We start from the raw sequence: 16,301 nt of genomic DNA, 5'->3' as shown, positions 1-16,301 counted from the left end.
AAAAAAATGCTTTTTATATCAGTATTATTAAACAAATTTATTCTATTCCCACTCTTATTATAAAATTGCCTCAGCTTTAGAATTGATTTAGGGGCTGGTTAATGTAGTGAGTTAGCACAGTATTATTTCACCTTTGGGACTTGAGCTTGAATCCAGCCAAGACTGAGACCAAACTCTCCAACAGCACAAAATTGTGCACATATTGGCATTGACCTGGCCATCTCACTCAGGCTATAAAGAGAAGATTCACACCAGTGCAGTTGGGGGTTGCTCGTCTGAGGCTGGGTCAAGCCACATTGTCGTGCAGAGCAATGAAAGCATCCACTTACTGACTGAGGATTCAACAATGCTGCCATTGGGTGCTAGAATGACAGTGTCACAACATTGGCATCTCTTCCTTTTTTTTTGAAGAGCACCAACAAATTAAAAGAAAAAAAACTATTAATTGTTAATATGTCATACTTTTTTTTTAAAAAAGCATTTTTTTTTTTTAAAGGGGGGGTTTCGGTAAATATTGGCCCGGACTTTCCAGGGCCTATGACCACGTACGTGGCCGTAAGTGCCCCGCCAGTTCAGGGTTCCTGCATGCGATGTGTATGCGCGAAAACCCAGAACTTGCGATCTGTCAATTTTCAGCTTGACAGATCATCCGCATCCCCGGGAAATGGACATTCATTGGCAGAGTTGGGCTGCTTGCCCAATGACTGTCCAGCGAATGCCCACAAAACTCTTATGCCTGGTAAAAGCAGGCGTAGGGCCTTCTTTTACTAGCGTAAGGGTTTAAAGAAATATATATTTTTTTTAATTAATCATTTAAGCTTAAAAAGAGCTTTAAAATTAGTTTAGGTTATTTTTGGACCCTTTAAAAATGTTTAAGTTTAATTTTTGTTTTAATTGTTTAATTACATTGTATTTTAATTAATTTTGACCATAGTAATTTTTTTTAATTCGTGTGAAATTTGTTTGTGATTCCTATTAAGCTTATGGGGATTCCGTATGTAAATAGAATTTCCATAAGCATAATGGGGATCCCCCTTTCTGATTGGTTGGGCCAGCCCATGTGATCCCAGGGACTCTTGCAAACCGCATTCGCCCCTGGGATACCTGGGCCTTTACGCAGGCCTATGCCTGCAGGCCCAGGGGCGCGTGTCTTCGTAGGTACTGGACCATCAGGTAGGTTTGTACTTTTCTTGTGGTTCAGAGGCATTCGCCCGCAGGAAGCCTCCGACCGCAAATTCAGGCCCATTAATGACTTTTGCAAAAGGATCGTGTAGATCAGAATTGCTGAAACTGGAATTGTGTTTTGTCAATCTTAACAGAACAATCAAGCCCAATTTTAAACTGAACACAAACTGAAATTTCTGCTGATCCAACACAATCCAGTCCACTCTCTACAATAGTGTTTTTTTTGCAATATGTAAAATTTTGAAAATACTGAAAATGAACTCAGTTGACCCAAGCTAAAATTATTTTTGAAGAGATCAAACCAAATAGTATGCTTGTTATATTATGAAATTGCTCTTAGAAAGTTAAAACTCTCAAAAATCAGCTCCAACTTTTGTGTGATGATGGTGGATTCAGATTTTTAGTGATAATTAAATTACTAATTCCCAACTCCTGAGAGAGTAAGATTGAGTAAAAAATCTATCCGAACGTATCAGAATTATCTGATATAGTTGAGTTTGTGCGAAAACACAAAAATTAGCAGCTGTAGAAATCGACTTTGGTATTGGGAAGACCTGACGTTACCTTGAATTTCAACAGCTGAATAGTGTCAGTTTCATTTCCGGACGAAATCTGACTCTGCATCCTAATCAATTTATATTGAATCAATTTATCTTCAGAAAGCTGGGCTGACATCAAAAAATTCACTATTCCAGGACTCGCAGGAGAATAAAATCTCTATTCAAATCACCCCAAGAACCTTACTGTCAGTACTCCCTACCCATATTCCCTTTCCCCCTCCCAACCCCACTTCTTTCTGTGTCCGTCCTTGGAAAAAACTCTCCCTCAAGTCCCTTACCACTGCACTTTCAAATTCCCAACTATCTAGCCTTTGGCCTTATTCTTCATGACATTTCTGCAGCTACTGATTTACTGAATCACACCCTCTCCACCACCATTGATGCCCTTGTTCCCACTAAAATCATTACACTCTCTAGTCGTTCTCCCAGGTGTACCCCTCATCTCCACTCCCTTAAATCCAAGGGACGCAGACTTTAACGTCTTTGGCAGGCAACTGGTTTACCAATCCACCAGATATGGCTGGATCACGAAGCATTATCGGGTCCTGCTCTCCTTCGCTAAAACTGCCCACTATTCCAAGATCATCCAGGAAGGGCACGATAACACCCGACTTCTCTTCACCACAAACCATCTTCTCGAACCACCATCCCCTGCCGCCTCCTCCCTCACCTCCAACAAAAAATGCGAGGAGCTAATGGACTTTTTTGTTACAAGGATAGAGAAAATCCATTCAGCTGCCTCTGCTACTTCCCTCCCTTTCCCTAGCTCACCTGCCCTAACTTCCTCTCCATTTCCCCGCTGCCCTAACCCTGAATTTGCACCTTTCTCTAGTTTCTCTCCTATCGCCCCTCATGCCCTCTCAAAAATCATCTTGTCGATGAGACCAACGCCCTGCTCCCTCTACCCTATTCCTGCTAAACTGCTGACCACCCAACTTCCCTTCCTGGCTCCCATGTTAGCTGATATTGTTAACGGTTCTCTCTCCTCAGGTACTGTCCCCCTCTAAAATCTGCCGTTAGCACGCCTCACCTTAAAGCAACCCTTGACCACTCCGTCCTTGCAAACTATTGCCCCATCTCTGACCTCCCTTTCCTCTCAAGTCCTTGAACATGGTGTTGCCTCCCAAATCCATGCCCATCTTTCCCAGAGCTCCTTGTTTGAATCCCTCCAATCAGGTTTCCATCCCGCCACAGTACTGAAACGGCTCTTACCAAGGTCACAAATGACATCCTAATTGACTGTGACCGTGGTAAACTATCCCTCCTCATCCTTCTCTACTTGTCTGCAGCCTTTGACACGGTTAACTACACAATTCTGCTCTAATGCCTGTCCACCGTCATCCAGCTAGGTGGAACTGCACTCGCCTGGTTCCATTCCTATCTTTCCAGTCGTAACCATAGAATCACCTGCAATGGCTTCTCTTCCTGTTCCCACACTGTCTCTGGTGTCCCCCCAAGGACCTATCCTTGGCCCCCTCCCATTTCTCATCTACATGCTGCCCCTCAGTGACATCCTCCGACAACACAGCATTAGTTTTCACATGTACGCTGACGATGCCCAGCTCTACCTCTCCTCCACCTCTTTCAACCCCTCCACTGTCTCTAAACTGTCAGACTGCTTGTCTGACATTCAGCACTGGATGAGCAGAAATTTCCTCCAATAAAATATCAGGAAGACCAAAGCCATTGTCTTCAGTCCACTCCACAAACTCTGTTCACTTGCCACCGATTCCATCCCTCTCCCTGGCAACTGTATGAGAGTGACCCAGTCTGCTTGCAACCTTGGTGTTATATTTGATCATGAGATGAGCTTCTTACCTCATATCCATGACATCACTAAGATGGCCCATTTACACCTCCGTAACATCACCCATCTCCGACCTTGCCTCAGCTTATCTGGTACTGAAACCCTCATCCATGTCTTTGTTACCTCTAGACTTGACTATTCCAATGCACTCCTGGCCAGCCTCCCTAGTTCTACCCTCCATAAACTTGAGGTCATCCAAAACTCTGCTGCCCATGTCTTGACTCACACCTAGACCTGCTCACCCATCTCCCCAATGCTCGCTGACCTACATTGGCTCCCAGTTAAGCAACACCTCTATTATAAAATTCTCATCCTTGTTTTCAAATTCCTCCATGACCTCGTCCCTTCCTATCTCTTTAATTTTCCTCCAGACCTATAATCCCCCGAGATCTCTCTGCGCCGCCAATTCTGGCCTCTTGAACACCCCGATTTTAATTGCTCCACCATTGGTGGCCATGCCTTCAGCTGCCTTTGTCCTCCCTAAACCCCTCTGCTTCTCTACCTCTCTTTCCTTCTTTAAGATGCTCCTTAAAACCTACCTCTTTGACCAAGCTTTTGGTTATCTGCCCTAACATCATCATCATATGGCTCAGTGTCAAATTTTGGTTTTGATAACGTTCCTGTGAAGCGCTTTGGGACGTTTTACAACGTTAAAGGCAATATATGGTGCTATATAAATGCAAGTTTTTGTTGATGATGCATCAAAATTATTTTCTAGATGCTCTCTGCCTTCTAATCCCTATTTTATTTTTTAAAATCCAGTTCTTCTATCATAAGTTTTGTAAGATTGAACAAGCAATCTGTACTACATCTGTGTTTGTGCAAAAACTGATTTTATTTTTGAAATGTTTATTACAGCATAAGCATTTCACAGAAGACATCCAGACGAGACAGTATCGATCAATAGAAGTTCTAATTGGTGCTGGGTATAGCACACCTGCTGATATATGGAGTACAGCCTGTATGGTAAGCTAAGAATTTTACATTTTAACTTAAGTAAATTTTCAAAGTTACAGTAAGCAATGTATTTCTGTTAGCCCTATTTTATGTTAAATTTTGCTACACACATTTATGTGAATGATGTAACTTTTAAATTAATTCTTGGAGCTTTTAGTGTTCCAGGTTCTATATTTTTAATATCTTGTTGATCTTAAATATTTGTAATCTTTAAGTATCAGCTTGGTTCAGTGGAAGCACACTCTCCAAGTCTGAAGATTGTGGGTTCAAGCCCTATTATAGGTAGTTGCACACAAAATCTAGGCTGACACTTCAGGGCAGTATTGAGGGAATGCTGCAGTATTGGAGGTGCCACCTTGCATAAAATATCTAGAAATGCTTCAGGGTCAATGATAAACCAGAAACCCTTGTCACAAGATAGCTTATTTGGATATACCACAAACTCTCTTGCGATCTCCTAGATTTCAAAGTGGTAAAATGTATACTGTGGCTTAGGCTATAAACCACTGAACAGGTATATAATTAAAAATTGTTAATCCGTAACAAAGACAATATAGCAGGTTACTGTTGGAGTCGCTAGAAATCAACAGGCTCTGAGACTTTTGTTGCAGCAAAGGCAAAACGCATGTTAATTTATTCACTCTCCATGAGGACTGAGGTTCTCCGCCTCGTTGCAGGGCTATGACGTCATCACGCTACCGACGCATGACGTCATCACGCTACCGACGCTCTTAAAGGGACCCTGCCCCGATAACCCAACCAAGTACATACATATAACCACATTGGCTATACATTGTGAATTGTTATTGTCCCGATGTGGTCTCCGCCACATACGTCCCCCCAGAATTCACTAGCACTGGCAATGTCAGTCGTTGGGGGGTCGCAACGGCTCCTCAATTCCAGGGCGGGGACCGCGGGGTTTGTCGGAGGGACCTCGGGCGCTCGGTGGTGGACTGAGGGTGCAGAAACCGGAGGTCGGCCCCGCCTCGGGGGCTGTGCCAACTCAACGGGTCGGTCCAGACCCAGGTGGGCCGGCTTAAGACGGTCCACGGAAATGCAGTCCGGCTTACCGCCGACATCCACTACGAAGGTCTTGTCCCCGGTTTCCAGGACGCGGAATGATACATCTTAGGGTGGCTAAAGAGGTCCCTGGTGGGCGTTGTGGCGGACGAAGATGTACTCCGCCGCACGAAAGTCGAGCGGAACGTGGGACTGCGGGAGGCCGTGCTGCGACGTGGGCACCGGCGCGAAAACCTTGGCGTTGTCCGGAAGGTCAGACCGCTGACGGGCTGTGGACCAAAGTTCCGTTGCGTTGGGGACGAAATCCCCGGGAACCCGCAGCGGCTGTCCGTAGACGAGCTTGGCGGATGAGGACTGGAGGTCCTCCTTGGGGGCGGTCCGGAGTCCCAGCATGACCCACGGGAGTCTGTCGATCCAACTGTCGTCCCGGAGGCTGGCCCGGAGCGCGGCCTTCATGGAGCGATGAAACCGTTCGCACAGTCCGTTAGCCTGAGGGTGGTATGCTGTAGTGCGGTGCAGCCTCAACCCGAGGCCTCGGGCGACAGCGTTCCACAGCTCCGACGTGAACTGGGGCCCCTGGTCGGAGGAAATGTCAAATGGGGCACCGAACCGGGCGACCCAAGTGCTGATTAACGCCCGAGCCACATCGGCGGACATCGTTGAAGAAAGCGGGACAGCTTCCGGCCATCGGGTGGTTCTGTCGACCATTGTGAGGAGGTGGGTGAACCCGCGGGAGGGCAGCAGGGGCCCCACCAGGTCCACGTTAACATGGTCGAACCGCCTCTCGGGCACCGCGAAAGGTGCCAACGGGGCCTTAGTATGGCAATGCACTTTCGAGCGTTGGCATACCCCGCAGGTGCTGGCCCAGTCGCGAACGTCCTTCCTGAACCTGTGCCAGACGAACTTAGCCGCCACCAGCTTCTGTGATGGCTTCCTGCCCGGGCGGGAAAGATTATGGATGGTGTCAAAAATTTGCCGTTTCCACCCATCTGGCACGACGGGACGTGGCTGTCCAACAGAGATGTTGCACAGGAGTGTGGTGCCGGCATCGTCGAACACAATGTCCGCTAGTTGAAGGCCCGTGACCGCCGTCCTGTAGGCCTGGACGTCCGGGTCGGAGGCCTGGTCGGCTGCCATGCGGGTGTAGTCGATGCCGAGGTGTACGGCGCTGGCGATGGCTCAGGAGAGACAGTCGGCGATGGGGTTGTCTTTCCCAGCCACATGCTGGATGTCCGTTGTAAACTCTGAGATGAAGGCCAGCTGGCATTGCTGACGGGCCGACCACGGCTCGGAAGCTTTGGCCATGGTGCAGGTCAACGGTTTGTGGTCCATGAACGCTGTGAACGGACGCGCCTCCAGTAGGAAACGGAAGTGTCGGACGGCGAGGTAGAGGCCGAGAAGCTCGCGATCGAAGGTGCTGTACTTCCGCTCGTTGGGGCGGAGCTGCCGGCTGAAGAAGGCGAGCGGCTGCCAGGTGCCGTTGCCCCACTGTTCGTGGACGGCGCCGACCGCATAGTCCGAGGCGTCGGTGGTGAGAGCGATCGGTGCATCAGGTAACGGATGCGCCAGCATGGTCGCGTTAGCTAGGGCCCTTTTCGTGTCCGTGAAAGAATTGGCCATCTCCTCGGACCAGTCGACGGCGAGCTTGTCGGGCTTGCCTTTGAGGGCCTTGTAAAGGGGCCGCATAAGCTGGGCTGCTCGGGGGACGAAGCGATGGTAAAAGGTCACCATGCCCAAAAACTCCTGCAGGGCCTTCATGGTGAGGGGTCGCGGGAAGTCCATCACGGCCTCCACTTTCGATGGCAGTGGCACCGCCCCGTCCTTCGTGATGCGGTGCCTGAGAAAGTCGATCGAGGACAGCCCGAACTGGCACTTGGCCGGGTTGACGGTTAGGCCGTGCTGGCTGAGGCGTTGGAAGAGAGTCCTAAGGTGCGACACATGCTCCGTCCTGGAGGCGCTGGCGATGAGGATGTCGTCCAGGTATACGAACAGGAATGTCAGGTCCCGTAACACGGTGTCCATTAGGCGTTGAAAAGCCTGGGCAGCATTTTTGAGGCCGAATGGCATGCGGAGGAATTCGAACAGCCCGAACGGGGTGATCACCGCGGTTTTCGGGACGTCCTGCAGCCGGACAGGGACCTGGTGGTAACCCCGGCCGAGGTCCACTTTCGAGAATACCACTTTCCCGGCCAGGCGGGCGGAAAAGTCCTGGATGTGTGGTAGCGGTCGGGGGTCGTAGCGTCGTTGAGGCACCGGTAATCGCCGCACTGGCGCCACCCGCCACCTGGTTTCGGAGCGATGTGGAGGGGCGAGGCCCACGGACTGTTCGACCGGCGGATGATGCCGCGGCGCTCCATGGTGTCGAACTCGGCTTTAGCGATGGCGAGTTTCCCCGGGTTGAGGCGCCGAGCGCGGGCGTAGACGGGCGGACTGGTGGTCGAGATGTGGTGTTCTACCCCGTGTTTGGTGGCGGTGGACGAGAACGTGGGCTTCGTGAGGTCCGGGAACTCGGCGAGGAGGCAGGAAAACTCGTCGGAGGCCGAGAGTGCGCTGGACAACTTCGTCGTGCTGGACCTGCTGACTGAACACGGGAGCGAGCTGAAAGTCTCGGCGTTGATGAGATGTCGGTTCTTGACGTCCACCAAAAGGCCATTGGCGCAGAGGAAGTCAGCGCTGAGAAGGGGGGTGGACACTTGTGCCGTGACAAAGTCCCAGGTGAACTGCCCGCCAAAACAAAGCGCCATGCTCCGCTTCCCGAAGGTGCGGATGGAACTGCCGTTGGCGGCTTCGAGGACGGGGCCGTGGTTCCCCCCCTTGCATGTCTATGGTTGACGCGGGCAGGACGCTCACCTGGGCACCCGTGTCGCAAAGAAAACTACGTCCGGAGTCGGTGTCCATAATAAATAACAAACTGCCTGAACGGCCGACGGCCATAGCAGCCGACGAGTGGTCTTTCGTTTGTTTCAACGCGGGAAAACTGCACGGGGGCCGGCACTTCCTGGCTTTGGCGGCCGAACTGAGCGTGGTAGAAGCAGAGGCTTGGGGGCTGCTGCCGTTGGGCTGTATCGGTGGGGGCAGGGCTCTGCATGGCCGCGCAGTACTGTTGCCCGGTGGAGAAAAATTTGTCGGCCTCCTTGGCCAGGTCGCAGAAATCGGTAATGGAAGAGTTGGCTGAAGCCAACCGTACCTGACCTGGCGGCTGTTGAAGGAACAGTTCCTTGAAGAGGAAACACGGCCTGTGTGTGCCCAGGAGGGCCAGCATGTGGTCCATCAGCTTCGAGGGCTTGGAGTCGCCAAGCCCGGGTAGAGAGAGAAGCCGGCGTGTGCGCTGGGCTTCGGTGAGTCCAAAAGTTTCTAAGAGGTGCGTTTTCAGCGTTTTGAATTTGTTGAGCTCCGGGGGGGTTCTCAAGCAGGCTCACGACTCTGGCCACGGTGGAGCTGCCGAGAGCAGAGACGATGTAGTAGTACCTCGTGTTGTCCGCAGTGATGTCCTGGAGTGCAAATTGAGCCTCGGCCTGGGCGAACCAAGCGACAGCCTGTCGTTCCCAAAACTCGGGTAATTTGATGGAAACGGCGTTTGTCGCCATTTTGGATGCGGTCTTTGGAATCGTCCAAAAGAGCAGCGGGGTCACCAATGTTGGAGTCGCTAGAAATCAACAGGCTCTGAGACTTTTGTTGCAGCAAAGGCAAAATGCGTGTTACTTTATTCACTCGCCATGAGGACTCGGGTTCTCTGCCTCGTTGCAGGGCTATGACGTCATCACGCTACCGACGCTCTTAAAGGGACCCTGCCCCGATAACCCAACCAAGTACATACATATAACAACATTGGCTATACATAGTGAATTGTGTTTAGGTACATATAACCACATTGGCGAAACATTGTGAATTGTGTTATTGTCCCTAATGTGGTCTCCCCCCACATTACAGTATTTTACCAAACCTATCTATTCCTACTGGCATGTCCTGGACAACAGTCTTCCCTCAACCAAAACTAACAAAAACAGAGTAGCAGGTAATTGATCTCATTTACCGTTTCTGGGCCCTTGCTGTGCGCACATTGGCTGCCACTTCTGTCTATATAACAATAGTGACTGGATTTCAGAAGTAATTCTTTGGAAGTACTTTGGAATGCCCTGAGGCGGGATAAAGAGCAAAATAAATGCAAGTTCATTTGATCTTTCTTTAGTTGTGAAACCGCATGGGCTACTTGCAGAATAAAGCAAGCAATTAATAAAAAGTGCTTATAGGGACATCAACCCAAATGCTTTTGTGACTGAAATATATCAATGTATTGCCTCAGTGCAGCAATTTGTTGACTCCTCACTTATGAGAATTGTACTCATGGTAATTGGCATAGTAAATTGAGTTGCTGAGCGTTCCAGAAGTTGATTCCTTAGCATCTATTGACTTAGTTCTTTATAATTTGTTGCATTGTTCCCAGCCAGCCACAATTTACAAATATCCCTCCGTTTCATTACTAACGCTCAAAGTGCGTATGGAGCTTTCCATAGCAAATTAAATCTTTGTATGTTTCAGGTTCCACAAATAACCAATAAGAATAGCATATTTTAAAGTTTGAAAGTCTGCACCATGCATCAGATCCACAGGTGACAGTGCCATAACTGCTTCGTTACTAAGTAATGACAACAGCCACTTGGCCTAATCTCCTTTTTGCCACTTGTGGTGATCAGCTCATAATTCAAAAACCCTTCTAAGTTGTCCCGTTCTTTAAAATTTGGTAGAAGGTCAGATTTAATCAAATTGCTCCATAATAAATTGTGAGTTAGATTATTTGCCAAGCTCTCTCATTTCTCCACCAATCAAATGCTTCTCATTTTCCTCTGTCTCGTGATTATGTGGAGCCTTTATGTGTCATCACTGTTACTCCCATTCCTCCATCTTGAATCATCGTTGATGCTCCTTCACATTAGCCTTGAATTTATACTGCTCCTTTGCAACCTCTGGTTTCCGAACATAAGAAATAGGAGCTGGAGAAGGCCATTTGGCCCCTCGAGCCTGCCCCGCCATTCAATAAGATCATGGCTGATCTGATCTTGGCCTTTACTCCTGCTCCTGTTTCTTATTAATTAATCCTGTCTCATTACACATTACCAGATCTAAAATAGCCGCCTCCCTGGTTGGTTCCACAACATATTGTTCTAAGAAACCATCCTGAATACATTCTATGAACTCGTCCTCAAGGCTACCCTTGCCAGTTTGATTTGTCCAATCTATATGAAGATTAAAATCACCCATGATTATCGCATTACCTTTCTTACAAGCCCCTATTATTTATTGATTTACACTCTGTCCTACAGTGTAGCTACTGTTAGGGAGCGTATAGACTACTCCCACCAGTGACTTCTTTCCCTTACTATTTCTTATCTCCACCCAAACTGATTCTACATCTTGATCTTCTGAGCCAATATCATTTCTCACCACTGTACTGATCTCATCCTTTATTAACAGAGCTACCCAACCTCCTCCTCTTTTCTGCCTATCCTTCCAAAATGTCAAATACCCCTGAATATTCAGTTCCCAGCCTTGGCTACCTTGCAACCACGTCTCTGTAATGGCTATCAGATCATACCCATTTATTTCTATCTTGTGCCGTCAAGTCCTCTATTTTGTTACGAATGCTGTGTACATTCAGATAAAGAGCCTTTAATTTTGTCTTTTTACCATTTTTTCCCTACTCTGACTCTATTTGCTGGTTCGCGCTTATGTTCATACGCTCTGTCTCCTCCTGTCACACTGGATATCATTACCCCTATCGCTACCTGGCACTATTGCCTTCTCCTTTCTCTTTGACTTTCTAAATTCCCCTTCACCTGAACCCTCCCCCCACCCCCCCCCCACTATTTAGTTTAAAGCCCTATTTACCGCCCTAGTTATTCGATTCGCCAGGACACTGGTTCCAGCATGGTTAAGTAAAGCCCATCCCAGCGGAAAAGTTCCCTCTTTCCCCAGTACTGGTGCCAGTGCCCCATGAATCGAAACCCATTTCTTCCACACCAATCTTTGAGCATTCAACTCTGATCTTATTGACCCTATGTCAATTTGCTCGTGGCTCAGGTAGTAATCCAGAGATTATTACCTTTGTGGTTCTGCTTTTTCATTTGGCCCCTAGCTGCTCATACTCCCTCAGCAGAACCTCTTTCATAGTTCTACCTATGTCGTTGGTACCTATGTGGACCACGACAACTGGATCTTCCCCTCCCACTCCAAGTTCCTCTCCAGCCCGGAGGAGATGTCCTTAATCCTAGCAGGCAACATAGCCTCTGGGACACTCACTCTCTGCTGCAGAGAATAGTATCTAGTCCCCTACCACTACTACATTCCTTTTTACTCCCCCAACTTGAATGACCCTCTACCATGGTGCTGTGGTCAGTTTGCTCATCCTCCCTGCAGTCCCTGCTCTCGTCCACACAGGCTGCAAGAACCTTGTACCTGTTGGACAAGTGCAAGGGCTGAGGCTCCTCCAATGCTACCTTCTGGATCCCCATTCCTGCCTCACTTGTAGTCACACGCTCCTGTCCCTGACCATGGACCAGATTTGAAGTATGTAACCTGAGGGGTGTGACTGCCTCCTGGAACAAAGTATCCAGGTAACTCTTCCCCCTCCCTGATGTATCGCAGTGTCCGAAGCTCGGACTCCAGCTCATCAACTCTGAGCCGAAGTTCCTCGAGCTGCAGACACTTACTGCAGATGTGGTCGTTGTGAATCACACTGGGGTCCTCCAGCTCCCACGTGCTACAGCTGCAACACATTGCCTGCCCTACCATCTCTATTGTATTTAATTTAATTAGGGTTTCAAGTTTTGGACTATCACTCAATTGTCTATATATAGTTATTAATCTATAAAAATGGCTCTTAATTGAAACCAATGCCTTAGTTTAGAGAAAAAAAGAGAGAAATACTCCCCAAATACACTCTTTATACCCAGCGAATCTCCCGCTCTTTATACTCGGCGAATCTCCCGCTCTTTATACACGGCGAATCTCCCGCTCTTTATACGCGGCGAATCTCCCGCTCTTTATACGCGGCGACTCTCCCGCTCTTTATACGCGGCGACTCTCCCGCTCTTTATACGCGGCGACTCTCCCGCTCTTTATACTCGGCGAATCTCCCGCTCTTTATACGCGGCGACTCTCCCGCTCTTTATACGCGGCGACTCTCCCGCTCTTTATACTCGGCGAATCTCCCGCTCTTTATACTCGGCGAATCTCCCGCTCTTTATTGTAGTGTATGTAACCTGTACTACCTTAAGAGGATACCTTAAGGTGATGGACTACTTTTTAATGGCTCCTGTACATTGTAGTACCGGTGGTGACCACACCGGTATATAAACCCTGCGGAGCAAAGTGTACCTCAGTTCCGCCCTGACCCTCAATCACTAAAGACCTGTTTACTTACTTCTGTAGTCTGTGTCCTGTTCAGTATAACTGCACTTGTAAACACAGACTCAACAGTGGCGACGAGTCTGATCGTACCTAGCGGCAGTTGTGCATCCAGGAAGCTTCGTCCTCGAAAACGGGCGTCGGAAAAGGCCATCCGCCCTCAACATCCTGCTGAGCACTGCATCGCACGGGAGGCCATCGGGAACCCGGGTTGGTTTTCTGGCCACGAAGTCCAACATCAGCAACAGGCAGTGATCATCCCTTCTACGACAGCGGCGGGTAAGCCCGATCGAGCGGCACGGGGGGGAAGTCGGCCGAGTTGTCAGTGGGAGAAGGGGAGGGAAAACTAAGAAAAGGGCAGAGAACACGACCGCAGCCGGTGTCGGGCTGGACTGCAATCGGGGCAGAGACGCGCAGCAGCCAGAAAAGCGCTTTATTGCCACAAGGACCGCGGGAGCGGCGGGGCAACAAGAGCAGCAGCGCAAGGAAAATAAAGGCAGGAAGGACCGCTGGGAGGCGTGGACGGCAACAGCGCGGGATTCGCCATCTTGAGTCGGCGGGGAAGAAGACAAGCGCGGGAAAAGCCGCCATCTTAAATAAAATAAAAAAAGTTGTCATATTAAATAATATCCAAAGGGAGAAACTCAGCAAGGATGCCAAAAACGGGTAACATCACTGCCTTTGATAACGATGTGGAAGATTGGGCCACTTACGTGGAACGCATCGAAGTTTACTGTACAACGAATGATGTACCGGATGATAAGAAAGCACTAACCCTATTAAACTCGACGGGTGCGAAGACGTACGGGTTATTAAGGAACCTGGTAACCCCCGACAAACCGGTAGGGAAGAGTTTCGCGGATATTGTTACTATCCTGCAAGAGCATTTAAACCCCACACTGCTGCTGATAGCGGAACGATTTAAATTCTACAAAAGAATTCAACTTAGGAATTCAGCGTTGCTTTCTTCTTTAACAGAACTGTGCAAGTTAGCAAAGTACTGCCAGTTTGGAACAGGACTAGCAGACGCACTGAGAGATAAGTTTGTGTGTGGGCTCCTAAGGGAAGGAACCCAGAAGCGACTGCTAGAGGAAAAGGATCTTTCAGCATTGCAGCATCCCATGAGGCAGCAACATGGGGCGCTGCAGAGATACAGCAAAGGCCACTGGAATTCGGCACCAATGAAATGGCATTGGGCGCAGTGAAGTGCTATCGTTGCGGAAGGACAACGCATGACCAGAACCAGTGCTGGTTCAAAGACAAAGAATGCAGGCAATGTGGTAAACTTGGTCACATAGCGAGAGTATGCCGGTCAGGAAAGAAGACCAGCAGCAAAAAGTCACCACAGGAGAAGTACAAAAAAGTACACAAGGTGACAGAACAGTTCGGATGAACAGAAGACGGATTCGGACTCCAGCAGTAAGGAACTGGGTTGTCTGAAAATACATAATGTGGGTAACACAGCAGACCACCAAACTATCTGGGTCATGCTCCGGATAGCAGGAGTTCAAGTGAAGATGGAATTGGACACAGGGTCAGCATTAACGGTCATGAATAAGCAAGATTACAAAAGGTTATTCTCGCACATTCCCGAGGGATACGGAAATTGTATTGAAAACATACACTGGGCAAATAGTATACCCCAAAGGAAAGATAAAAGTAAAAGTGGTCTACAATGGTAAAGAAAGTCAGAAAATGGACTTGTACATGTTACCTGATGGAGGTCCGCCACTACTGGGACGGGAATAAATTTGGACTGGCATTCCATACAAGCACTGACTGGATGCCTGTAGGGAGGACGACGTCAAACCTAAACGACTGTCCAAAATCTTAGACGATGCTAAGGAGGTGTTCCAGCAGGGACTTGGAACACTGAAAGGAATTACGGCAACCATCAAGGTTGAAGAACATGCAAACCCAAAATTTTTCAAAGCCAGACCGGTGCCTTCACAGAATCACAGAAACCCCACAGTGCAGATAGAGGCCATTTCGGCCCATCGAGCCTGCACCGACACATATCCCACCCGATCCCCGTAACCCCTACACCAACACATATCCCACCCTATCCCCGTAACCCCACGTATTTAATCCCCCTAACACTAAGGGTCAATTTATCATAGCCAATCGACCTAACCCGCACATCTTTGGACTGTGGGAGGAAACCGGAGCACCCGGAGGAAACCCACGCAAACACGGGGAGAATGTGCAAACTCCACACAGACAGTCGCCCGAGGCCGGATTCGAACCCGGGTCCTTATGCGATACGACCTGCTGTGGAAGCAGAGCTGGAAGGACTAGAACGTTCAGGGGTACTGTCCAAGGTGGACTGGAGCGAATGGGCTACACCCATTGTTCCTGTCATGAAGCATTCGTTGAGCAACAAGCCGGGGGAACCTGGGAAGGTTCGCATCCGTGGCGATTTCATGATCACTGTTAATCCAGTTCTTCACACGGTGCAATATCCGCTTCCGCGGATTGAAGATATCTTCACTTCGCTGTCTGGCGGGAAGCACTTCACCAAGATAGACCTGGCGCAGGCGTACCTACAGATGGAAGTTGATGAAGCGTCACGACAGTATCTCACGATCAACACACAAGGGCTTATATCGGTATAATAGGCTGGTTTTTGGAGTGGCATCGGCTCCAGCGATTTGGCACAGGGCCATGGAGCAGGTATTGCAGGGAATCCCAGGCACACAATGCTACCTGGATGACATCCTGATTACAGGAGATAACGATAATGATCACCTCGCAAATATGGAGCAGGTGCTCATCAGATTGAAAGAATATGGGCTAAGAGCTAATCGCCAGAAATGCGAGTTCTTTCAAAAGCGAATCTCATACTGCGGCCACGTCATTGACCAGGAGGGGCTCCATAAGTCCCCTGACAAGATCGAAGCTGTAGTCAAGGCTCCAGCACCGGGAAATGTATCCCAGTTGAGGTCGTTCCTCGGGTTGGTTAACTATTACCACAAGTTTCTTCCAAATTTATCCACGGTGTTACACCCGCTAAACACTCTTTTGCAAACGGGAATACCATGGAAGTGGAGCGATGATTGTAAGCGGGCTTTTCAAAAGAGCAAGGCACTGATCACCTCTAAGGAAGTGTTGGCTCACTTTAACCCAACGCTGCCTATTCGCTTAGCTTGTGATGCTTCTCCATATGGTATCGGGGCAGTGCTCTCAAGTTTCCAGATGGCTCGGAAAGGCCAGTCGCTTTTGCATCCAGATCATTGACCTCCGCTGAGCGCAACTATGCTCAGATAGGGAGGCTCTCGGCCTCGTGTGGGGAGTTAAGAAATTTAACCATTACCTGCAAGGCAAAAAGTTTACGCTGCTGACAGATCACCAGCCGTTGGTTTCCATTT

General features: G+C 48.9%; 1 protein-coding gene across 13 annotated transcripts in view; it reads left to right on the top strand.

The window, feature by feature from the left end:
- Nucleotides 1-16,301, top strand: part of LOC147105758 (SRSF protein kinase 2-like) — a 259,621-nt gene that overhangs the window by 219,697 nt on the left and 23,623 nt on the right. For all 13 annotated transcript variants that reach the window (XR_015081581.1, XM_086010468.1, XM_086010476.1 and 10 more), the window contains one exon: nt 4,411-4,518. Coding sequence is in view for 12 of the 13 variants with exons in the window: in XM_086010468.1 (XP_085866594.1) it covers nt 4,411-4,518 (108 nt within the window). In the remaining variant the exon portion in view is untranslated. The remainder of the gene's footprint in view (nt 1-4,410; nt 4,519-16,301) is intronic.

Source organism: Somniosus microcephalus, chromosome 17, assembly GCF_052327205.1.
Source record: "Somniosus microcephalus isolate GS21.2 chromosome 17, FLI_Smic_1.0, whole genome shotgun sequence".
Lineage (NCBI taxonomy): Eukaryota > Metazoa > Chordata > Chondrichthyes > Squaliformes > Somniosidae > Somniosus > Somniosus microcephalus.
The sequence above is the reverse complement of the archived record's forward strand: the minus strand, read 5'-3'. Positions and strand labels throughout refer to the sequence as shown.